General features: G+C 55.2%; 3 protein-coding genes across 3 annotated transcripts in view; 1 reads left to right on the top strand and 2 right to left on the bottom strand.

Moving 5' to 3' along the window:
• The window catches only part of WWC2 (WW and C2 domain containing 2), a 129,995-nt gene extending 124,804 nt beyond the window's left edge, over nucleotides 1-5,191 (top strand). Inside the window, exons 21-23 of the mRNA XM_055132488.1 lie at nucleotides 1,065-1,307; nucleotides 1,704-1,831; nucleotides 2,622-5,191. Of these exons, the coding sequence (XP_054988463.1) occupies nucleotides 1,065-1,307; nucleotides 1,704-1,831; nucleotides 2,622-2,688 (438 nt within the window). The 3' untranslated portion in view covers nucleotides 2,689-5,191. The remainder of the gene's footprint in view (nucleotides 1-1,064; nucleotides 1,308-1,703; nucleotides 1,832-2,621) is intronic.
• A 928-nt stretch (nucleotides 5,192-6,119) lies between these two features.
• On the bottom strand, nucleotides 6,120-6,821 carry LOC101540841 (putative claudin-24). The gene has a single exon (XM_004614719.2). It carries the CDS (start codon nucleotides 6,819-6,821, stop codon nucleotides 6,120-6,122), a length of 702 nt encoding a protein of 233 aa, XP_004614776.2.
• A 1,647-nt stretch (nucleotides 6,822-8,468) lies between these two features.
• On the bottom strand, nucleotides 8,469-9,176 carry LOC101541105 (putative claudin-24). Its single transcript, XM_004614720.2, has one exon. It carries the CDS (start codon nucleotides 9,174-9,176, stop codon nucleotides 8,469-8,471), a length of 708 nt encoding a protein of 235 aa, XP_004614777.2.
• Between the last annotated feature and the right edge of the window lie 10,155 nt (nucleotides 9,177-19,331).

The raw sequence follows: 19,331 nt of genomic DNA, 5'->3' as shown, positions 1-19,331 counted from the left end.
CCTTCCCTGGGAGAAGCCCAGGCCAGGCAGGGCTCAGGTCCCTGTGCGCTGAAAGCCCAAGGTGGGTGGTCCCAGACTCACTGGAGGAGCTTTAGCTAGCGGAGAGGCTGCTCCAGAGGGCACAGCAGGGAGGGGCGCATGCTCTGCCGGAGAGCCCCTGGCCGTCCCCCCAGCCCTCAGGAGTGGGCCCTGGTGCCAAGCCAGGAGACCCCATGTCCCTCCCCCAAAGGAAGAGAAGCTGCAGGTGATGAGAGTTCAGTGGGTGTTTCGGCACGCAGATTGGGTGCTGGCCACCACACAAGGGACGAGAAAGTAAAGCAGGTGGCGGAGGGACCCGCCCTTGGGTGTGCTGGAGGGACAGACCCCCAAAGACACAGCCCCAGGGAGCCCACAGGCTCCTACCCCACACACCCTCTCCCTGACTAGTCACCCACATTTCAGGAGCATCTGCACGGACTCAGTGCAAAGGCTGATGGACCACACAAATAGGGAGTGAAGGGTGGGAGTAAGGGGCTCGGGAGGGGTGTGGGGCGAGGGCTCAGGAGGGGTATAGAGTGAGGATTCAGGAGGGGTGTGGAGTGAGGGGCTCAGGAGGGGTATAGAGTGAGGATTCAGGAGGGGTGTGGAGTGAGGGGCTCGGGAGGGGTGTGGAGTGAGGGGCTAAGGAGGGGTGTGAGTGAGAGGTTCAGGAGGGGTGTGGGATGAGGGGCTCAGGAGGGGTGTGGGATGAGGGGCTCAGGAGGGGTGTGGAGTGAGAGGCTCGGGAGGGGTGTGGAATGAGGGGCTCGGGAGGGGTGTGGAGTGAGGGCTCAGGAGGGGTGTGGAGTGAGGGCTCAGGAGGGGTGTGGAGTGAGGGGCTCAGGGGTGTGGAGTGAGGGCTCAGGAGGGGTGTGGAGTGAGGGGCTCAGGAGGGGTGTGGAGTGAGGGGCTCAGGAGGGGTGTGGAGTGAGGAGCTCAGGAGGGGTGTGGAGTGAGGAGCTCAGGAGAGGTGTGGAGTGAGGGGCTCGGGAGGGATGTGGAGTGAGGGGTTTGTGGCACCACTACCTGAGGTCTCCCCGCCGCAGGCCGTGTGCCAGCCCGTGCTGAGGAGAGCAGCGCAGGAGCGGCCGGCGCGCACGTCGCTGGACCTGGAGCTGGACCTGGCGGCGTCCCTCACCCGCCAGAGCCGCCTCAACGACGAGCTGCAGGCCCTGCGCGGCCTGAGGCAGAAGCTGGAGGAGCTGAAGGCGCAGGGCCAGACCGACCTGCCGCCCGGGGTGCTGGACGATGAGCGTTTCCAGAAGCTTCTGAAGCAGGCCGAGAAGCAGGTAGGGGTGGCCTCCTCCCCAAAGCCCGCAGTGGGGCGGCTGTGGGCGCGGGGGCACCAGCCTCGCCCTCTCCGGAGCCCCAGGGCTCCTGGCCCTCTGGACGCCGCAGCGTGTGTGGCCTGGCCACGTGCCTCGGGCCGTGCGAGCGCCTGGCCCCGCCAGCGGAGGGACCCCGGGAAGCGCTGGACCTTCTGGCTGTGACTTTCTGGCCTCCTCTGGGGGCTCGCCCTGTCCCCACTGGTCGGCCTCTGCCTTCCCGACAAGATCTGTCCGGGTTGGGGTTGTGACTCACGCTGGAGCTTGCCTGCTGGTGGCAGGAAGAGCGCTGCCGCGTCCAGGCAGCCCTCCGGGCTTTTACTCAGGCCCCAGGACCTGTGTGTTCTCCTCCATCCGCAGGCGGAGCAGGCGCAGGAGGAGCAGCAGCACGGCCTTAGCGCCGAGAGGCTGATGCGCCGCGTGTCCAAGGATGTGAGCCGCCTCCGGGAGCAGAGCCAGAACGTGCCCCGGGAGGTGCAGTCCTTCAGGTGAGGGGGACCGGCTCCTGGAGGCTGCGCCGTGAGCACCCGGGAGCTCCGGGACCCCGAGGGGGAGCCACCGCGAGCAGACATGGGGCGGCCTCGGGGCAGGGGGTACGGCTGGGGGACCCTCACTGAGACCCCCCTCCCCCTGTGCAGGGAGAGGACACGGGAAGAGGGTGGATGGGCAGGGGTGGGGTGGGAGGGCTGGGGCAGGGGGGGTGCATGCAGGGTAAAGGTTCCGCAGAGAGGCTGCACGGGGAGCAGAGGCCCGGCCAAGTGGCGATTCAGGGGGAGGAGCGAAAGTCGGGGTGGGGGTGTTCCCCAGAGCACCCCACTGGAGAGGGCAGAGCGGGGCGGGTCTGGGAGACTGTGCTATGGGCCCCGGGCGTGTGGGCCGTGGTCACAAGGCGGGCTCGGGGTGCACGGCATCCCTCAGTGCCCCGGGCCTGCATTCTCTCTTCCTCCTCATCCTTCCCTCGCTTCACACCCTGCCGCTCTGCGTCTACACGGCACCACTGTGTGCCGTGTGGACCTTCCTGGATGCAGGTTCCAGGCAGACTGGCCCGTCACGCCCCCTCCCTGCCTCCCCCAGCAGCTGCTGATTTTGAAGAAAGTTCCTGGGTTGCAGGCACTTTAGGGGGGGCGGGTCCCGAGAATTCCCCCTGGATGTGGCCCTTGACCCCTCTGCCTTAGGTGTAGACACGGTCTGACCCGGGACACCCCAGAGTTGGCCCGAGCCAGCGGGGTCCAGGCTTCTGGGTTCCTGCAGCGCCTGCCCATGTGTCTTCTCCCGCAGGGAGAAGATGGCCTACTTCACCCGGGCCAAGATCAGCATCCCTGCCCTGCCAGCGGACGACGTGTGAGCTGCCCGCGGGCCGGCCCCCGGGGCGGCGGGACCAAGCCCGGCCCCTCCGAAAAGAGCGTCCACCTCACGCCCGGTGGAGACACGTTCATTTGTAAAAGTGACTCGAATGTAATCCCTACATGCTTGGAAAAGGAAAGAAATCAGAAAACCACAGTGGGCTCATCCGGTTCCCCCCACCCCCCAAAAACTGGGGAGGTGGGTGGCCAGGAACACGCCCCCACCACGGGCTGGGCCCGTCCCCATGGCAGGCGGGATGGGCAGCAGGACGGGCCGGCCACTCCCACGCAGGGACCCAGGCCCAGCCGGGAACCTGGATCTCCTGGGTTTCCGTTTTGTCTGTGTCTGGCGGTGGGGGGAGGCGGAGCCCAGGCTCTGAGCACCGGGGGCAGCTGAGGACACGCCCACAGCAGGGGGGACGGGCGAAGCGCAGTGTCCCGGGAGTTTCCCGCTGGCCCCAGCAGAGAGTTGCCCGGAGTCAGGAGGCGAAATTGGGGGCTTCCCTGGCTTCCCCAGCTCAGAGGGTCCGGGAGGGACCAGGGGCCGTCACCCACAAGCTGCAGGGAAAACCTTTCAGGGGGCAGAGGAAAGACCCCCTGGGATGAATCGAAGTGGCCTAGAAGGTCCGAGGAGAAAGGCTGTCCCCCAGGCAGACCTGGTGTCTGGCCGAGCCCCACCCCTACCCCGGCCCCCTGTGAGGGAGGAGGGAAGAACCTGAATGCAGAGAACAGGCGGGGCCGTTTGTTGAGAGAAATGGCCCTGGGGGACCAGATGCCAGCCAGGACCTCCCTGTGGGACAGCCACCTGCCCGTCCCCGCTCTGTGGAGGCAGCTTCAAGCCACCTGGACAAAGCCTTGCTTTGCTTTGATTTAAAAAAAAAAAATGGGGGTAGGGGAGTGGTGGCACACCCAGCAGTGCTCAGTGGTTACTCCTGGCTCTGTGCTCCGGGCTCACGCTGGGAGGTGCTCGGGGGCCAGGTGCGGTGCCAGGAATTGACCGTGGTGAGTGAGCAGCGTGCAAGGCATTGCCTTCCCGGCTGGCCTGTCTCTTCAGCCCCTGGGGTCCAGCTTCTCCTTGCGTCGGTCGATGTCAGAGTCCCGGGCTGTCGGAGACGCCAGGAGGCCGTTTGTGGTTAGGCAGCTCGCAGAGCAAGCCGGCCGAGGCTGTGTTGCAGGGGGGGTCTTGTTTGGTTTTCACACAAAAACCACCTTAAAGGAATGCACCCTTTGAAAAGAAAAAGGGAAGAAAACAACCAGCGCCAAATACGTCTCTTCCTAAGCTAGAATTCTTACTCATGGTGCATTTTAAAAAAAAAAAAATTTTTTTTTTTTCCCTTCAAAGCAATGATGCCTATTTGGGAAGGTTCCTTTGATCAGAACCAAGATTCAGATGAAGCAGTTCCTAAGCCTAGAACATTCGCTATTGCTCCTAAGTGTCCCCGCCACTGACGTGCAAATGGATTTGCAGTTCTCACTGGATGTGAGACCACTTTCAGCAGAACCAGCCTGGCGAGCTGGCTGTCGCTTCTGCTCCCTGACTAGGGAAGGCGAGAGTCCCATCCATTCATCCTTGTCAAGGTCAAATGTGAAAGACAGAAGCTTATTTAATGTAGAGGTGAAGGAAGGCCGGCTGTTTTGCGGCTTCTTCATCTCGACCATGAAAATGTTTATACAATTATGTGTAGCTGTACCGTACGATTTTATTTTCTTCATTTATTTATTTACGGTCTTATTTATGTTCTGTTTAATATATAGTTTGGTTCTGGCCATTGTAAGTGTTTGACATAGAAGAGGCTCTCTATTGACAGCTTTATAAATCTTCATCAGATTCGCTCTCACCTTTCACCGTCACACAAAGTTTCAGGTGTGACAGCTTAAACTGTATCTCGGGCAGGCAGTTAACCGTTCTGACCACAGTGCTTTCGGGTCTATTCTACACTATGTGCTCATTTCTAACACGAGAGACCAATGTATTTTAATATAATCCTTTTCCACACTTTAGAAATCAACAATAGTGTTGTGTATTTATAGGCAGCTTTTAACAGTCCTATCATTTTTGTACTAGCCCCAGTGATTCACAAGGACAAACCTTTTTAATAACTTGATCACAAAACCATACGGGCAAATATGAATTTTAATATTATAAATACTATTTTTAAAAAGGTAGAATTTATTCCGCACAGGGTAAAAAGAATGTAATATTTAGTTCTCAAGTTTGAATTACCAGTATGTTATTACAATTTTGTATATCAGAAATCAAGTGTTACAGGTACAAAAAGAAAATTGCTAGCCAAAATGAACAAAGCTTAGCTGACTCTATAGCATGCAAATCAAATAAATTTAATATCTTGGGGTTTTTTTTTCCTATCACTTTATCTGTATTGTATTAAATATCAAAAGCTCAGGACTGAACTAAATATTTAATCAGGTTTAAATGCCGAATGTTTCTGTTTTAATTTGTCTTGTTTGTAAAAGTATGCAAATACACCACATAGATTAACTTCAGTTTCTTCATTTTTCCTGTGTTCTGGAGTAGAAACAAAAACGGTCAGCGGGTTTGGTTGTTGTGGGGGGTGAGTTACACCTGGCTGTGCACAGGTGGCCATAGGGGGTGCTGGGGGTCCAACTCAGGGGGGCCCCAGCTCAGTCTCTTCCCATGCACTGTCTCTCAGAGGCCCCTTTTTTCTTTTTAGCAAAGAGACATATTGCCTAAGCCTTTAATTTGGCCTCATTGCATGCCTGGGTCTCTGTCTTCTGGTTGGACAGAGTTTGCTTGAACTAGCCTGGATTGTGCAAATATAAAATCTTACAGGAAGGAGGCCCCAAGCCAGCAGCGTTTGAGGATCATTTTTGGTTGGCCCGTGTAGGCTGCTGATTAAAACGAAACAAACAAAAAAAGTTCACTCCAGACCAAGTTCTTGGGGATCCCCCCTCTGTCCCAACCCCAACCCAGCCAGCAGGCAGGGGCCGCGCCAAGCACAGCACATGAGTTTGCAGATTTTACCTCCGTCTCCCCACAACCAGCTCATGGCTTGTCACAGCGCCTGGGAGCCTTGGCCGGGCATGGCTGCCAGGAGCAGGCGGGCTCAGGCCGTGGGGAACGTGCGTGCCCCCCTCTCCGGCAGCGGGCTGGCACAGCTCCTTCTGCTTCTTTATCTCGTCTGAAATGGCTCCAGGCCCGGCAGTGGAGGCTCTGGTTTCCAGGTCCGAAGGGTTTTCAGACGCTCCGGGAAGCGTCCGCGGAGTGTGGTGGCCAGGCTCCTTCCTGTCCATGCCTCTCCGTTCCGCTCTGGGAAACTCACCCACCCTGGTCATGAGTCAGGCCATCCTGATGGCTTTGGGTCCGGGTGGGGGAGGTGGGAGCGATGCACCATCCCGGAGAGAACAAGGGCCCCAGGAAGGGGGTCGGGGGACGTGGCAGCCTCTGCGAGGGTCACTGAGTTGCAGAGCTGAGCGCAGACGCTTCCTGGCTCAGATTCTCGGGGAGCCAAGTTTCAGGGCCACCTGTTCTGGGGGGACACTGAGCTCCTACTGCCGTGTAGTGGCCCGCAGGGGGGACCCCCGGGCCCAAGCAGGCAGCACAGTTGAGTAGACCCCCTCCCAGGAGAAGACACAGGCCCCCGAACCAGCCCAGGAAGAGGGCGTCGCCCAGCTCCCACCTGGGCACGATCTCGGGGATGGCCTCGTCCCAGAACTCCCGCACAGTCCCGTACGCCACCCAGGACACGGGCACCAGCGCCGCCACGCCCGCCGTCCACAGCAGGAGGCCGCCCAACACCAGCAGCCGCTTCTTGAGCCCCGGCGGCCTCTCACCGACCCGCAGGCAGTCCAGGCCCAGCGCGGACAGCAGCAGGCCCAGCACGCCCAGCCCGTGGGACACGAACATCAAGATCCTGGAGATCCTCAGCTCGGCAGGCAGCGCCAGGAAGGACTCGAAGACCTTGCACTGTCTGCCCACTTCCTCCTGGACCACGCACGCCTGCCAGAGCCCCAGGGTCCAGTTCTCCATCTCGTTTAGGTCCAGGTTGCGATTTTTCCAGAGCGGCAGGTAGGTGGTGAGACAGGTGAGCACCCAGCCCAGCGCCGCGAGCAGGAGGCCCGCCAGCTGCACCCCGGCTCTAGCCCGGAAAGCCATGCTCTCTGCTCCCCACGCCGGCCGCGGGTGCTCCCGGCAGAGAAGGGTGACATTTGCGTTATCACTCACGAGCTCAGACGCTTCCCGCCCCCCCCCCCGCCTCCCCACTGTGTGTGTATAGGCGAATTCTTGCCAGAGTCACTGTTGTTTGCGTCTCTGGTGAACAGGTTACAGAAAAAAGGATGGGAAATCATCCCGCAAAGCAGTCACGCTAAGGCGTGGCCGGGCCCGCTCTGTCTCCTCTGGGCTGGGTTTTCACGGCGGCAGCTCGTCACGGAGAGACGCCCCTTTCCAGTGTGAGAGGGAGAACACTTGCTGGCACTTTTCTAAAGCCCATGGCTAAAGGCACACGGCTTAGTGGGCGCCCAGCGGGCCCCCTCCCTGCCCCACCTTTGGGTCCTAATTGTGCCCGTCAAATTTCCATGTTTCAGACTTTTTGCACTCAGTAAGGAAGTTGTCCTAAGGTGTGAGCTACAGCTTTTAAAAATAGGGTTGGGGCCGGAGTGATAGTACAATGGGGCGGGTGTTTGCCTTGCACGCGGCCGACGCAGGTTGGATCCCTAGAATCCCATATGGCCCCCCTGAGCACTGCCAGGAGAGATTTCTGAGTGCAGAGCCAGGAATGACCCTTTAAACATCGCTGGGTGTGATCCAAAACGCAAAAGCAAATAAAAATAGGGTTATGCGAAGTTTTTTCAAACCCACTACACACATCTTCTACCAATCATCTCTCTCAGCCTTAAGTTGTGTGTGCGTTTCTCTCCTTCCTCCTTTAAAAAAATTTTTTTTCAACACATGGCGCCTGAAAACAATCCTAAACCAGATAGCAGGTGGGCATGATCTGCATGCCTGACAGTCACATTCCTGCTGTGCGGAGGAACAGGAGCACCTGAGGGGGGTTGGGGGTTTTTTGTTTTGTTTTGTTTTGTTTTGTTTTGTTGGGAGGGTTCCGGGAGGGATGTTTTGTGCGCCGGGGGAGAGTAAGCAAGCTGTCAGCAAAGGCCTGTGGGACTCGCCACCTAGAACCCTTGGCCATAGTTTGGTCCCTTTCAGTTGACTAAAAGGACGTTTTCATGAGGGCAAATGCAATGTCTGAGTCTCAAGCAGAATATTCTGGAGGTTGTGTCTGCCATAAAGACAGGACTGTGGAGGGAAGAGAGAGGACATGGGCCTATGTTTTGAGTCTGAAAGGACAAGGATTTTGTGAAAATCTTAAGCAGGGTTAAAAAAAAAATCCGGTCCCAGATGGCAGGAAGCCTGCCCTAAGGCCACCCTGCAATGGAGACCAGGGTTCCCCCAGTCACACTAATGACAGCATGGGGTGGTTGACAGAATTAATTGCACTGGGTGCTGCTGTTTTCTTTAGGAAAGGAACCACCATCAAGTACTCACCACCCCCCAAGAGTGACCACCGAAATATAAAATTAGCATATGCAAGAATTTGCATATAAATTAGCATATGCAAGCTGCAGGGGCCCTGGGCTGCGACCACAGAGTTAACCGCCACACTTTGTCCTACCTAGGCCGTGCTCAATATCCTATTCTCCTCTTGGCTCTCACGTGGCCTCTCACTTCTCCGGCTCTGGGCGAGGGGAAGGACAGGAGAGGGTCTTGAAGAAGATGCTGGGGGAGTCCCGCTGTCCCTCCTTACAAAGACCCTTGCATGCCTGCGACAGAGGGCAGATCCAGGTCCGACACTTTGCGGTCCGCGGCTCCGTTTCCCGGGGATGCCCGCGGAGTTGGGGGGGCAGCCCCAGCCTCGAGACCCGCAGCAGGGACCCCCGGGCTCGAGCAGGCAGCACAGTTGAGCAGACCCCCTCCCAGGAGAAGACACAGGCCCCCGAACCAACCCAGGAAGAGGGCGTCGCCCAGCTCCCACCTGGGCACGATCTCGGGGATGGCCTCGTCCCAGAACTCCCGCACGGTCCCGTACGCCACCCAGGACACGGGCACCAGCGCCGCCACACCCGCCGTCCACAGCAGGAGGCCGCCCAGCACCAGCAGCCGCTTCTTGAGCCCTGGTGGCCTCTCACCGACCCGCAGGCAGTCCAGGCCCAGCGCGGACAGCAGCAGGCCCAGCACGCCCAGCCCGTGGGACACGAACATCAAGATCCTGGAGATCCTCAGCTCGGCAGGCAGCGCCAGGAAGGACTCGAAGACCTTGCACTGTCTGCCCACTTCCTCCTGGACCACGCACGCCTGCCAGAGCCCCAGGGTCCAGTTCTCCATCTCGTTTAGGTCCAGGTTGCGATGCTTCCAGAGCGGCAGGTAGGTGGTGGTGATGGTTAAGACCCAGCCCAGCACGGAGAGCAGGAGGCCCAGGTACTGCCCGGCGGCTCTCCGACTCAGGCCCATGGCCGCCGGTCCGCGGCCCTATAGGGCGGCCGCCTTTGGTGTCTGCTGTGCTGTCTCAGATCAATGCCGCGGGGAATATAAGCTTTGGTCATTAACTCTTGGGGCCTCTGAAATGTGTTTTTGTTCCTCTTGCATATAATGTTTCATGTAAAGGCCGAAAGGACTCTGTTAAAACTATGAGTTAGGCTTTCCGATAAGGATTTGATCTGTTACCTTCCAATGTGCCCGGTAAAACTATACCCCCAATGCTGGAAGATTCTAAGTGGCAGCCCGAACAAAGAGGGCTCTGTGACCCCTCACCCTAAAGAACAACAGAAATCTTTGTGCCTCAATATGGATTAATTAGATTTTAAGTGGTGATAAAGGGCCGGCTCTCGCTGCAACAGGACCTCATTGTCGTGGCCGAATCTGAGATTCCAGGGGGGCGACACAGGAGCAGGTAAAGGAAGGTGGAGCTTGGCCCTATAATCTTTCTTGCGCGGACATCCTCAACCTACATCTGGCCCGCGTTCCTGAGAGTCACGGCAAAGCGCCTGGAACTTGGCAGCGGAGCGGCCCTCGGATTCCTTTGCAAGGCAGAGCCGGTTCACTGGGCTCATTAAAACGAGGCTGTGGGCTGGAGCGACAGCAGAGCGGGTAGGGCGTTTGCCTTGCACGAGGCTGACCCGGGTTCGATTCCCAGAATCCCATAGGATCCCCCCCACCAGCACCGTCAGGAGTAATTCCCGAGTACAGAGCCAGGAGTAACCCCTGAGCATCGCCAGGTGTGACACAAAAAGAAAGAAAAATGAAACTCGAGGCTGTGCCTAGGGCTAGAGGAAGGTCCGGTGAAGACCCACCTGCCCATCTCCTCAAGAACTTTGCGGTGAACCCGTTTCCTCGGTCGCCGGAGAGATGCTGCTTGTGCAGATCTGAGTGGGGCAGAGAGCCAGAGACCATTTCGAGGTCCGAGACTCATCCTCCTCCACGTCGAAGTTGACCGCCATGACGCCATCTTGTTGGGACTTGAGCCCACAAGCCAAGAGCATCTTCTGAGGGCTTCCCCACAGGCCACGCGCTGCAGGTTCCCAGAGGCCCCAGTGGGGGCCCGCAACCACAGCTCAGGATGTGACAGACCCACGGCTTCAGGCATCCCCAGAGCCGCTTTGCTGGAAGATTCTGCCCTGGAGCAGATTCACTGGCCAACGTGTTGGTGTAGTAGAGTCTGGGATCAGGAAAGATCTTTGGGGCCTGGAAATGTGGCTCAGTGGTGCAGCCCCAGCCTTGCGTGCGTGAGAACCTGGCTTTCATCCCTGGCACCACAAAAAAGATGTCTAGCCATATGACTTACTAAATCTTGGGTTAGGTAGCACACCCCCCCATCCTGAGACAGCCAAAGGAAGCCCAAGTTGTATGTGCGATGAACAGGTAGTTTCTTCATCATTTTTCGTCATTTCCAGTCTTGGGGAAAAAAGCTTTTACCTAATGTCCCCTTTCTCGTTTCTGTTTAGGGCCACACCTGGAGATGCCCAGGGGCTATTCGTGAGTCTGTCGCTCGGGATGACCCCTGATGTGCCAGGGATTGGACCAAAGTGGGCCGTGCACAGAGCACTTGCCCTCACACACACACACACACACACACACACACACACACACACACACATACAGCACTTGCCTTCACACACACACACACACACATACAGCACTTGCCTTCACACACACACACACGCACACACGCACACACGCATGCACTGTCTCTCTCCAGCCCCCTTTCCTCACTTTGTGTCTGTCACTCTTCAGATGGACTCATGTCCTCGCTGCCCTTCCTGAAGAAACTGATTCTTGGGCTTTTCACAATACAGAGACTATGGGACTCCGCAGGGGCCAGAGAGATAGTGCAGTGGTTAGGGCACTCGCCTTGCATGTGGCCAACCTAGGCTTGATCCTGGCACCCCAGACGGTCCCCTAAGAAGTATGCCAGTAGTAATTCCTGACTGCAGAGCCAGGAGTAAGCCCTGAGCACCACTAAGTGCGACCTCCCTCCTTAAAAGAGAGAGAGAGAGAGAGAGGGAGAGAGAGAGAGAAATTGACCCCTTTGCATGAGACTGCAGGTGCAGTGAGCACCAGGTGTGGCCCCAAACCCCAAAACAACAACGGAAAAAGAAGGTGGGGTGGAAGGCTGGGGAGGCAGGACCCGAGGTCTGCCCCTGGCATTGCATGGCACCTGAGCACTACTGGCTTTAGCCCCGTGGGGCCCAAACAGAGCACTATGGCTGGGAGTCAGCCCCGCCCCCCTCCGCAGTGCCTGGGAGCCTGGAGGCAGCAGGAGACTGAAGAGAAAAAGCCACAGACGCAGAGGACACTGGCCCACGCAGTGGCCTTGCTGGGCTGTGTCTGTGGGTGAAAGGCTGGAGGCTGGGATGGATTTGGGGGGCAGGAGGAGGAACAACTGTGGACCCTTTAGGGGTCCTCCCTTGTGGCTACTCCACTGTGTCAACCCAGGGGCGGGGGGTGGGGGCTCCACCTGCCTACAGTGCACGTCAGGACAGCGAGTGAGCAGAAGGAGCCCCCCCCAACACACACACACACACACACACACACACACACACACACACACACACACACACACACACACACACACACACACTGTCCATCACAGCAGACCCCGCCTCTCAGGGCCGGCCCTGCAGGAATGTGCTCCCCCCGCCCCCTCTGAGGCCTGAAAGCTGGTTTTCATAGCAGGGTGCGTGGGTGGCCGCAGGGGTGCTGAAAGCTCCCTTATCTGATGTTCCCCTTGACTGGGGCTCCAGCAGAGATTTTCTTCTGGCCCTAAAAGGATCCTGCCTAAAAAACCAGGGCAAGGGGCCAGAGCCATAGCATGACGGGAGGGGTGCTTGCCCCACATGCGACCGATGGGGCTCGATCCCCAGCATCCCATAGGGTCCCCTGATCCCCACCAGCACAGAGCCAGGAGTAAGCCCTGAGCGTGTAGGGGCCAGAAAGATAGTGCAATGGTTAGGGCACTTTTTTGGTGTACCCCCCCCCAAAAAAAAACACCTGAGCGCACAGCTGTGGGGAGTGGAGGGTGGGCCACCCCCTGCCCCGGGCCCAGGGTGACCTTGACAGGAATCATCTGCATAAAGCCCCCCCCCCCCCCCCCCCGAGAACCCAGGGATCAGCCTGCTGGTCCCGCCCCTCTGCGGACAGGCACACACACGCAGCGCTGAGCTTTCCCTGTGAAGCAGAGAAGACGGAGCTCATACCTGCGTCTTTGCCCAACACCAAAATGCCCAATCACCCCGTTGGACCGTCGGCATTTTATATTGTACTGTCTTGGTTTGTGTGTGTTTGGGGTCCACACTCCTGGTGGGGCTTAAGGGACCACAGGTGGTGCTGAGGATTCAGCCCAGGTCAGCCGTGTGCGAGGCACATGCTGTCCTGTTGCTCTGGCCCCTTGTTTTATGGTGTAAGAAGCAATCGCAGGGGGCTGGAGCGATAGCACAGCGGGGAGGGCATTTGCCTTGCATGGGGCTGACCCAGGTTCGATTCCCAGCATCCCATAGGGTCCCCTGAGCACCGCCAGGGGTAATTCCTGAGTGCAGACCCCTGAGCATCGCCGGGTGTGACCCAAAAAGCAAAAAAAAAAAAAAAAAAGAAGCGATCTCGGAGCCAGAAGAATGCCTCAATGGGCAGGAGCATGTGCCAGATTCGATCCCCGCACAGCACAGTTCCCCACCCCCCACCCACCACCAGGTCCCCCAAGCCCAGCGCCCAGAGTAGCCCTGAGCACCACCAAATGTGGCCAAAAACCAAAACCAAAACCAAATGGAGCAGAGAGATAGTAGGACAGCGAGACAGGGCCCGAGCTATAGTACAGCAGAGGGCACTTGCGGCCAACCCGGATTTGACTGCTGGCATCCCAGATGATCCCCAGAGCACTGCCAGGAGTCACTCCTGTGTGCGGAGCCAGGAGTAAGCCCCGGGCTTTGCCGGGTGTGACCCAAAAAGAAAAAAAAAAAAACAGTGGAAGCTCTGCATCCCCCAGTCTAGAACCCACCAGTCCAGCACCTCCCGCTCGGCCCGGAGTGGGCAGTGGGACAGCAGGAGGGGCGGGAGGGCCATGGCAGGTCACAGCTGCTGTTGGTGGCTTTGTGGCTGCAGAGTTAGAAATCGCAACAGCAAAAAGGAACCGGACAGCTGTCTCCACCCACTACACAAATAGGAAAGGAAAATCCCCTCTCGGGATTAGGTGGCTTCTTTGTAAATCCTTTCTAAATATTAATCTAGGCTCACCCGCTGGGGCTGAGTCCAGTGACCCCGTGACAACGCTGCTGAAAATCAGACGCTCCTGCCCCCAAAGAAAGGGGGGCTCACGGGAGACCTTGAAGAGGCCCAGGGGGACAGTGGATCTGCCCAGGTCAACACCAGGACGAAACAGCATGAGGGGACACCTGGCCCTGCGAGGGAGGCCTTGGTCTTTGTGGTGAATTTAATACAGTCTAGACACATGTTGATCCTCAGTGTTGCACACCAGAAACTTCTAGAAGGTTCCAGGGCAGTAAGTCTTTGATTTAGAAAGGGAAGAAAGGAAGGAAGGAAGGAAGGAAGGAAGGAAGGAAGGAAGGAAGGAAGGAAGGAAGGAAGGAAGGAAGGAAGGAAGGAAGGAAGGAAGGAAGGAAGGAAGGAAGGAGGGAAGGAGGGAGGGAGGGAGGTTGGTTATCTCCTGGTGGCTTGGGAGAGCCCCAGCAGCTCTCCTTACCGAGTTCGGTGGGCTCGGTGGGCTCGGGCTGCTCCCCCGCCCGCGGCGGCCCAGGCCATGAGGCAGACGAAGGAGGAAGCAAGGGCCAAGGTGGTTGGTTGATGCCGTTTATGCCATTCTCCCCACACGCCTGTTCCAGTCTCACTAAGCTCCTCATTCCTGTCTCCTGTCTCTCCCGCTCATCTCTCCGTGCTCCCTTTCAGAGCCGCGTCTCTCATCTCTCCGCGCTCCTGCTTCTGCATTCTTCCCCTACATCCTTCTCCCTCTCCCTCTGTTCCCCCTTGCTAGTCTCTCCGCACTCCATCTTGCTGCCCTGGTCTGTCTGTCTGTCTGTCTGTCTCTTTCTCTCTCCTCTCTCTCCTCCCTCTCCCTCCCTCTCCCTCCCCCACCCTCTCTTTCTCCACTTTGGGGGTAGACACCACACCCCTGGTAGTACAATCAACATAAGAAAGCCCTTCCTGACCGCCCATCAGGCTCAAGGGCTGAAATCCCACCTAGGGGTTTTTCTCTTCTCCTTAGTCCAAAAACCTAATTTACATCTTCATTAGCATCTTAATTCTTAATATTAGTTATTTTGTATGGAAGCAGTAAAAGATACATTGAACTTGTAGGTTGGCTCTCCTGGGGACATCTTGCCACAGACTCAGACTACAGTGCTCAAGCCAGATTAATCATTCCTAACCCTAGCAGGGTCCAAATCTCGTTATTGCTTTTTGGATCATGACAGCATTTGTCCATGACCAAGCTCTTAACTTATAGTTACATATTATGGCACTTTGGCTAGGCCCATTTTGATGCCAGGGAGAGACAGATGCCAGAGTAACTCACAGCTTGCCTTGGGTCCATCCAGTCCCTCGTCAGGACCCTGCATTTTGGGGTGCTAGAAAGTATGGGCAACTGAGGCTTAGGTCGAGAGAACAGATGACCCGGAGGCAATATTATCTGGTGTCCATTAACTCCCAAGTTACAAAAGCATAGCATTAACTGTCTTCTTGTGCCCATACAAAAGGACATTGCTCTGAATTAACTATGAAACGGACTTAAGGAGAATAGAAAAACAATATTTACAAGTCAACAGAGCACAAAGAAAAGAGGTAACAAATAAACACAGAGGAATGGGAGCACTGTGATGGGAGCAAACCAATAAACCTAAGCTCCCTGTGGCAAGGCGGAAAGGACAAACCAATGTTATCCTATGGGAGAGAAGGGAGGGAGGGAGATAAAAGGGAAGGAAGGAAGGAAGGAAGGAAGGAAGGAAGGAAGGAAGGAAGGAAGGAAGGAAGGAAGGAAGGAAGGAAGGAAGGAAGGAAGGGAGGAAGGGAGGGAGGGAGGGAGGGAGGGAGGGAGACGAAAAGGAAGGGAGGAAGGGAGGAGTCCTGGGGGAAGAGCCAAGGCAGGGCTCGGAGTGGGGCCTAACTTGGGATCCCTGAGTCCCTCCTGGATCTGGGGGCAGGTGGAAGAGGATGAGCTGAACCTGTTTGAGGGAGAAGATGCTAAACGATAGTCATTTGGTCACTTGACAAATATCTTAGAAGAAGCTGAGGTGGGGCTTTGGGGATCTAAGCAAAAGAGATGCTCAGCCCTGTTGAACTACAAGTTTTGCAGTCCAAATTCACCTTTTGCAAATCAAATCCATCCTTTTTCACTCCAAATTCCCACCACCCACCTTTCAAATAAAATTCTCTTTGCACATCAAAGTCACTTCTTCACTGATCAAATTTCTCCACACAAAAATATTTTAAGCTTGATAATACAAATCAGATGTAAAGTTATTACAATTAAATATTTGTTACGTATGTACTAAACATGTATTCACATCAGAAATACTTAATTACTTGCAGCTTAAGAGCCTCATTGCCACTCATGATAACTTCATATACATATTCGTAAAATAATTATACAAACTGTAGATGTAATAATAGTTGCAACAGGATGATTGACAACATCTATTAGATGCTCAGAGTTCAAAGAATTAGCCAAAATATTTCTCATATATAACTTATTTTTTGAATAGGGTCCATTACTGGAAATAGAAATAATAATAAGGTCTGTCTTGTCTGACAAAAAAATCACGTACCTCCTGGGTTTCATCAAGTTTCATATAGTCCCAAACCAGATTAACTTCATCCAAGTTTTGCAGTAATTTCTGAAGAAACTTGCAAAAAAAAAATATTTTGACTAGTAGAATGTGCAATTACTTCATGCCATACCATTCCCTGGATGTTTACTACTGCAGTCCAGGAAATACTTCGTCCATGGTCATATGAGCTGGCTTATTAGTTGTTGATGGCCATCTTGTTTGCAGACAATGGCAATTAAACCCTAACTCATCAATGAATATTATTTTTTGTCTTGCTTCAGAGGCATTTCTAGAAAAATTCAGCTCTACATCCTGCACATCTCAATTGTTCGCTCCAATTTTAATACTCAACTTGGAAAGACGCGCACTTAAATGTGATCTGCAACTGTTTCATTCCTAGTGCTGTACGATCTATCAGATTAATGTATGCCCACATACCAAATGAAACTGGGTGCTAGTCCGTATGGATCACTAAATCACACAGAAGAAATAAAAATCACATACACAAAAGAATGATATCATTGTGTTACTTAACTCTTATTGTCCCCCAAGGTGAATTTGATCTGCAAAAGAATGGATTTGATTTGCAAAAGAATTAATTTGGAGTACAAAATGATATCTCTGTTCCCTAAGACTTGAAAAGGTGGGAACAGAGAGAAAACAAGGTTTGCATGCCTCGAACCCAGCTAGATCCAGGTCTCAGCACAGAGCCAGGAATAGCCCCTGACACCTCAGGTATGGTCCAAATTCCACCCCACCTCCAAAAAATGACTCAGAAAGGTGAGTGTTTGTTGCAAGGACTAAGGGTGAGAGAGCCCAGCCCACCAAAGGAGAGAGGTGCGATCCAAGCAGAGGGAACCCTAAACTGGAAGCCCTGGGGAATACCCCTGGTTTGTCTCAGGATGGAGGGGCAGGAAACGGGAAGTGAAGTGGAGGGAGAACAACATCACTTCCTGACTCTTGAGGCCAGGAATTATATCACAGGGATGAAACCACCCCCGGGGCGGGACCATGTTGTGTGGGTGGGGCTATCTCTTGGGGAGTCAACATTGTGGGCGGGGCCACATCATGGGGGCAGTTTGGGGGTTGAGGCCTCGCAGGTGGGCCTCATTTTACAGAGCAAGCGCCAGAATGCTGGTTAGCATCTTGCAGCTATTCAAGCATTTTCAGTAATCACTGTATCACTGTCATCCCGTTGCTCATGGATTTGCCCCAATGGGCACCAGTAACATCTCCATTGTGAGACTTGTTACTGTTTTTGGCATATCGAATGTGCCATGCGGGTGGGATACTCTCAATAACTTGCTGGGCTCTCCGAGACGGACGGAGGAATCGAACCCGGGTCAGCTGCATGCAAGGCAAACACCCTACCCACTACTTGCTTTATTTGTTTTGTTTAATTTTATTTTTATAAGGCTGCTCATATTAATTTATTACATGCAATATCCCAACACCAATCCTACCACCACCATAACACCTTACCCACCGCCGTTATTTCAAATTTTCCCAACCACCACCCAAGCCTGCCCCAATAGCTGGCTCTAGATCATTTATTTTGTGTTGCTTATTATGAATAATTCTCTAAAAACGATCAAATAAAGGTTTCCTTAGAGGAAAGTGTGTGCAGACTGTTGTAGTTATACCTGCTTTAGACGGGGTTCTGTTGCACGCTTTCCAGACGATGGTATATTTGTACCTACACTGCATCCAGAAAAGCCCTGCTCCTTGCCGTGTTGCGATGCTTGCTTTGCAGCCGTATCCCCTCAGCGGCAGAGGTCTAGAACGGACGCCCATGATCTCTGAGGTGCCTGTGGGAGAGAGCAGACATGAGGCTATGGGACCCTGGAGTGAGCGTTCTCAAACCCCCGGTGGGCCCCCTGCCTCATGCTCCGAGACATGGACGTGGCAGGATGCAAAGGCCTGACCTGGTATTTCACAGTCAGGTGTGTTCTGCCTCCTACAGAAAGCGGGGTCTGGAGATGGAGGCGAGAGATGGATGTGACCGGGCTCACGGGAGAGAGATGAGAGTGAAGGCCGAGGCCTTGGCCATGATGAGTGGCCATGGCCGGACGGACAGAGGGAAGGCAAACACTTGGCCCTGGTAAGGAGAAGAGTTGGCATCTGGACCCCCATCCAAGGGGCAGTAGGCAGCAAGGCATGCTCCTGGGTCTTCAGTTCATATTGATTCCTGTTGGCTTAGGGGCCACTCCCGATGGTGCTTGAGGGAGCATGAGGGGTCAGGGGTTGAACCTGGGGCTCAGGCAAGCAATCGTGCTTCCTGTCAGATTTCTGTCTTGGGACTCACCCAGCCTTGGGGATTCTGAGGTAGGTTAGGCCCCACGGCCTGGAATGACTGAAGGAATCACCCACCGAAGGATGCCGGGTCCCTGCTGGGGAGTGAGGGGTCTCTGGACCCCATAGGGGCACTTGAAATAGGCATCCTTGTCTGTGACAAAAAAGTTGTTTTGAGAGAGAGAGAAAGAAGAAAAGTGCCATAGAGCAGGCTGCCAGGGCAAGGTGCAGGAGGGAAACTGGGAACGTGGGTGCTGGGAAATGTGCCCCAGTGAAGGGACAGGTGTGGGAACATTGTGGGACTGAAACCCAGTAAGGAACAATTTTGTAACTGTGTATCTCGTGGTGATTCAGTAAAAAAAATTTTTTAAAAATTTTGGTGAGGGGTTGGAGCGATAGCACAGCGGGTAGGGCGTTTGCCTTGCACGGGGCCGACCCGGGTTTGATTCCCAGCATCCCAAATGGTCCCCTGAGCACCGCCAGGAGTAATTCCTGAGTGTAGAGCCAGGAGTAACCCCTGTGCATTGTGGTGTGACTCAAAAAGAAAAAAAAAATTTGATGAGGTTCTCACCTGGCAATGTTCAGGACTTACTCCTGGCCCTTCACGTGGGAATCACTCCTGGTGGTGCTCAGGGGTCCATATGGGATGCCAGGGATGGAATCCAGGTCAGTTGCTTGGATAGCAAGTACCCGACTGCTCTAAGCTAATTCCAGCCCTGCCCCCCACCCGCACTGGCGGCTTCAGGGCTACCTGCTGACTGTCCTGTCCATCTCTCTTTTTGTGCTCTCTCTCTTGCACTCTCTCTCTCTCTCTCTCTCTCTCTCTCTCTCTCTCTCTCTCTCTCTCTTTCTTCCTTTCCTCTCTCTCCTTCTGATTTCAGAACTTTCTGGGGGTGCTGGGGTCTATTCTCTGTGCTCGGGGCTCGCTCCCAGCAGTGCTCAGGGGATGAACCCTGGAACTCCTAAGCCCAGTGCTCAGTTCTCGCAGCGTCTCCCCCCTTGCCCCTTCTCCCCTGGGTGGGCCAGCTGCCTCGTTCCAACTGAG

The sequence above is a fragment of the Sorex araneus genome, chromosome 1, assembly GCF_027595985.1.
Source record: "Sorex araneus isolate mSorAra2 chromosome 1, mSorAra2.pri, whole genome shotgun sequence".
Classification (NCBI taxonomy): Eukaryota; Metazoa; Chordata; class Mammalia; order Eulipotyphla; family Soricidae; genus Sorex; species Sorex araneus.
This window is presented reverse-complemented; position numbering and strand designations above follow the sequence as displayed.

Bases quoted from the DNA above. Each gene is read 5' to 3' on its own strand.
- LOC101540841 (XM_004614719.2), bottom strand. From the start codon at position 6,821: ATGGCTTTCCGGGCTAGAGCCGGGGTGCAGCTGGCGGGCCTCCTGCTC.
- LOC101541105 (XM_004614720.2), bottom strand. From the start codon at position 9,176: ATGGGCCTGAGTCGGAGAGCCGCCGGGCAGTACCTGGGCCTCCTGCTC.